This window comes from Schistocerca serialis, chromosome 8 (genome assembly GCF_023864345.2).
Source record: "Schistocerca serialis cubense isolate TAMUIC-IGC-003099 chromosome 8, iqSchSeri2.2, whole genome shotgun sequence".
Taxonomy (NCBI): domain Eukaryota; kingdom Metazoa; phylum Arthropoda; class Insecta; order Orthoptera; family Acrididae; genus Schistocerca; species Schistocerca serialis.
In genome coordinates, this window is record NC_064645.1 from 13,713,204 (window position 1) to 13,718,672 (window position 5,469).

At 40.8% G+C, this 5,469-nt stretch overlaps 1 protein-coding gene across 1 annotated transcript; it reads left to right on the forward strand.

Annotated features, from left to right (window-relative positions):
* Positions 1-594: 594 nt before the first annotated feature.
* On the forward strand, positions 595-2,247 carry LOC126416523 (piggyBac transposable element-derived protein 4-like). Its single transcript, XM_050084268.1, has one exon. It carries the CDS (start codon positions 595-597, stop codon positions 2,245-2,247), a length of 1,653 nt encoding a protein of 550 aa, XP_049940225.1.
* The last annotated feature ends 3,222 nt before the right edge of the window (positions 2,248-5,469 follow it).

Sequence of the window (5,469 nt, forward strand, 5' to 3'; positions counted from 1 at the left end):
TGCCGCCTTAACTGCAAGATGAGTGAGACTTCTTAGAGTCTGTGCTTTGATCCTTTCCTGTGAGACCAGTATTAGTTTCCGATACACCACTGCAGGTTCAATGTATTCCTTGGACCTTCACATTGACGATGAAACACAGAAATCGCATCGTAATTAACACTCTAAGCGCCAAGCCCGTAAAATTTACGGGCCTGGGATCGCGCGAAAATCACCAAGCCCGTAAAATTTACGGGCCGCTACATTTAATTTCATTCAAAACACTGCAACGTTATTTCTACGGGTTTGGCCAGCGCTATACGTTTTTCAGATGTTTATTAACAAAATGCGTCCATAGATGTCACGGCAGCGCTGTAATTCATGTTAAAACTTATCTTTGCGTTCTCAGTCTGTATATCATTCAGTTGTTTGTCATCATGTTTCGGCGCGGTTTATCAGACGCAGAAATTGCGGATTTGATCAATCATAGCGACACTCTGGATAATGTAGAGAGTGATTCAGACGATTCTGAATGCAATGGTGTGTTTGAAGGTACGTATTTCCGAATTTTCCACGTAATTGTGCAGTACGCACATATCTGTTGAACATGTGTAAACGATGTATGTAGTTACACATAATGTGATATTCTTTTTAGAAGACGAGATTGATGACAGTTTGTCTTCAGATGAAGACGAGAATGATGTTGAAGGTGTTGCTTCAAATCCAGCAGCTGTGCCGTATCCGAAAGACAGTGAGTGGACTGCAGTTGACACCTACCGACCTCTGCCTGTCAACACGACACCCAGGCAGATACTAGTGGATATTGATGAGTCGAGTTCTGTACTGGATTGCAGTAAAGTGTTCCTTACTGACAGTGACGTAAATGAACTCAAGAGACAGACAAATTTGTATGCATCACAGACAATACAGAAGAAAAGAAGAGGAAATAATCTGAAGCCCCATTCAGTTTTGAGTTCGTGGAAGCCAGTGACTATAAGTGAGATGAGGCGTTTCTTGGGTATTATTTTCCACATGTGTGTTTCGAAAAAGCCAAAAATTGCGGACCATTGGAGCACTAATCCTGTTCTTAGTTGTAACTTTTGTCCCCATGTCATGAGCCGTTTGCGTTTCACTCAGATACTGTCATGCTTGCATCTTGTTGACAATTCAAATCAGAAAAAACCAGGCGAAGATGGATTTCATCCACTTTACAAAGTTTTGCCATATTATAATAATTTGAAGGAGCGATGTATCCAGGCATATCGTCCCTCAGAAAAAGTGACAATTGATGAAGGAATTTGCCCATTTCGAGGTCGTGTGAGTTTCCGTGTTTACATGCAAAATAAGCCTCATAAGTATGGACTGAAAGTATATGCTGTTGCTGAAGCCAGTAGTGGCTATGTTGTAAATTTTGAAGTTTATGCTGGTAAGCATATTGTTGACAATTCTTCGTCTGCGGTTATTTTGCGATTGTTGTCTGACAGCAGCTTGCTGAACAAAGGCCACACTGTGTATTTAGATCGATTTTATTCCAGTCCAGAGCTATTTCAGCAACTGGCAGAGAAAGGCACTGGAGCTGTTGGTACTGTGAACAAATCCAGGAAAGGATTGCCTAAAGATTTAGTATCTGCTAAGCTGAAAAAGGGCGAAATGTCTTTTCGGCGTAAAGATAATGTATTGGCAATGAAGTGGAAAGATAAGAGAGATGTGTATACATTGTCTACAAGGCATCAAGCAACATTTGGTACGCATACTAAGAGAAATGGGTCTGTAGTATTGAAACCACTTCAGGTACTTGATTACAACCTCAATAAAATTGGAGTGGATATTGGAGACCAACGCCTGCAGTACAATCCGTTCCAGCACAGAACTGTGAAATGGTGGCGAAAATTATATTTCCATTTGCTGCTTATGGGAGTATCAAATGCATTTTGGCTGTACAATGCAGTGCACAGGAAGAAAATTACAATAACAGACTTTATAACAGTGCTTGCAGTTCAGCTTGTTGAAGACGACACACTTGAATTCATTCCAAGAAATGAAGGAACTGTAGGTCGGCTAACAAAGAGACATTTTTTGCAGCACATACCTGCAACTACTAAGAAGTATGCTGCTCGTGTGTGTCACGTGTGCAGTTCCAGGAGCAAGAAACAGAGTGGCAAGGCTTCTCGCAAAGAGACACGATACGAATGTGAACAGTGTGGCGTTGCACTCTGCCTGGAACCTTGCTTTAAAATTTTCCACACTAAAAAACAATATGATTCTGTGTGAAATTTATATGTAATACTGTATACTATCAGAAACATGTAATGTAGTGCCACAATTTTGGTTAAAAATAAATCACAATTGTATTCCCTTATTCGTATGACTTTTTCTAAATTCTTAAAACATCTAAGTGATTTCTATAACTGTACCTTAAAGCTGTGCATTGTAAAGTAGTTTCTTTCACTCAGAATTAAAGTAGAAATGTGCAGCTTCAAGATGGTACCAAATTTGCCACAATCCAAACAGTAGATTTGATGCAGTAATTTTTTTAATATTGGTAAAATTGCCCGGTTTCTAGGGACGGGTGCATAAAATAGGCCTGGTACAGAGAGTGTTAAATACAAATGATACAATGCCGCCTTTAGTGCAAGAAGAGTGAGACTACTTACAGTCTGTGCTTTGATCCTTTCCTGTGAGACCAGTATTAGTTTCCGATACACCACTGCAGGTTCAATGTATTCCTTGGACATTCACATTGACGATGAAACACAGATATCGCAACGGCATTAAATACAAAACGCACAATGCCGCCTTAAGTGCAAAAAGAGTGTGACTTCTTAGAGTCTGTGCTTTGATCCTTTCCAGTGAGACCAGTATTAGTTACCGATACACCACTGCAGGTTCAATGTATTCCGTGACCTTCACATTGACGATGAAACACAGAAATCGCATCGGAATGAAATACAGAAGGCACAATGCCGCCTTAAGTACAAGAATAGAGACTCTTCTTAGAGTCGGTGCTTTGAGCATTCCCTGTGAGACCAGTATTAGTTTCCGATACACCACTGCAGGTTCAATGTATTCCTAGGACATACACATTGACGATGAACCACTGAAATTACATCTGAATTAAATACAAACGGCGCAATGCCGCCTTAAGTGCAGGAAGAGTGAGACTCTTCGAGTCTGTGCATTGAACTTTTCCTGTGAGACCAGTATTAGTTTCCGATACACCACTGAGGGTTCAATGTGTTCCGTGGACCTCACAATGACGATGAAACACATATATCACATCGGAATTAAATACAAAAGGCACAATGCCGCTTTAAGTACAACAATAGAGACTCTTCTTACAGTCGTTGCTTTGAGCAATCCCTGTGAGACCAGTATTAGTTTCCGATACACCACTGTAAGTTCAATGTATTCCTTGGACATACACATTGACGATGATACACAGAAATCGCATCGGAATTAAATACAAAAGCCACAATGACGCCATTAGTACAAGAATAGAGACTCATCTTACAGTCGGTTCTTTGAGCAATCCCTGTGAGACCAGTATTAGTTTCCGATACACCACTGCAGGTTCAATGTATTCCTTGGACCTTCACATTGACGATGAAACACAGAAATCGCATCGTAATTAAATACAAATGGCACAATGCCGCCTTAAGTGCAAGAAGAGTGAGACTTCTTACAGTCTGTGCTTTGATCCTTTCCTGTGAGACCAGTATTAGTTTCCGATACACCACTGCAGGTTCAATGTATTCCTTGGACATTCACATTGACGATGAAACACAGATATCGCAACTGAATTAAATACAAATGGCACAATACCGCCTGAAGTGCAAGAAGAGTGTGACTTCTTAGAGTCTGTGCATTGATCTTTTCCTGTGAGACCAGTATTAGTTTCCGATACACCACTGCAGGTTCAATGTGTTCCTTGGTCCTCACATTGACGATGAAACACATATATCAAATCGGAATTAAATACAAAAGGCACAATGCCGCTTTAAGTACAACAACAGGGACTCTTCTTACAGTCGGTGCTTTGAGCGTTCCCTGTGAGACCAGTATTAGTTTCCGATACACCATTGCAGGTTCAATGTATTCCTTGGACATACACATTGACGATGAAACACAGAAATCGCATCGGAATTAAGTACAAAACGCACAATGCCACCTTAAGTACAAGAATAGAGACTCTTCTTACAGTCGGTGCTTTGAGCATTGCCTGTGAGACCAGTATTAGATTCCGATACACCACTGCTGGTTCAATGTATTCCTTGGACGTACACATTGACGATGAAACACAGAAATCGCATCGGAAATAAATACAAAAGGCACAATGCCGCCTTAAGTACAAGAATAGAGACTCTCCTTACAGTCGGTGTTTTGAGCATTCTCTGTGAGACCAGTATTAGTTTCCGATACACCACTGCAGGTTCAATGTATTCCTTGGACGTACATGTTGGTGATGAAAAACTGAAATTAGATCGGAATTAAATACAAAAGGCACAATGCCGCCTTAACTGCAAGATGAGAGAGACTTCTTAGAGTCTGTGCTTTGATCTTTTCCTGTGTGACCAGTATTAGTTTCAGATACACCACTGCAGGTTCAATGTATTCCGTGGAACTTCACATTGACGATGAAACACAGAAATCGCATCGTAATTAAATACAAATGGCACAATGCCGCCTTAAGTGCAAGAAGAGTGAGACTTCCTACAGTCTGTGCTTTGATCCTTTCCTGTGAGACCAGTATTAGATTCCGATACACCACTGCAGGTTCAATGTATTCCTTGGACATTCACATTGACGATGAAACACAGATATCGCAACGGAATTATATACAAAAGGCACAATGCCGCCTTAATGCAAATAGAGTGTGACTTCTTAGAGTCTGTGCTTTGATCCTTTCCTGTGAGACCAGTATTAGTTTCCGATTCACCACTGCAGGTTCAATGAATTCCTTGGACCATCACATTGACGATGAAACACAGAAATCGCATCGGAATTAAATACAAAAGGCACAATGAAGCATTAAGTACAAGAATAGAGACTCTTCTTACAAGCGGTGCTTTGAGCTTTCCCTGTAACACCAGTATTAGTTTCCGATACGCCACTGCTGGTTGAATGTATTCCTTGACCTTCACATTGACGATGAAACACAGAAATCGCATCGGAATTAAATACAGAAGGCACAATGCCGCCTTAAGTACAAGAATAGAGACTCTTCTTAGAGTCGGTGCTTTGAGCATTCCCTATGAGACCGGTATTAGTTTCCGATACACCACTGCAGGTTCAATGTATTCCTAGGACATACACATTGACGATGAACCACTGAAATTACATTGGAATTAAATACAAAAGGCGCAATGACGCCTTAAGTGCAGTAAGAATGAGACTCTTCGAGTCTGTGCTTTGATCTTTTCCTGTGAGACCAGTATTAGTTTCCGATACACCACTGCAGGTTCAATGTGTTCCTTGGACCTCACATTGACGATG

Excerpts from the sequence above, each read along its gene's own strand:
- LOC126416523 (XM_050084268.1), top strand. The coding sequence starts at position 595 with ATGTATGTAGTTACACATAATGTGATATTCTTTTTAGAAGACGAGATT.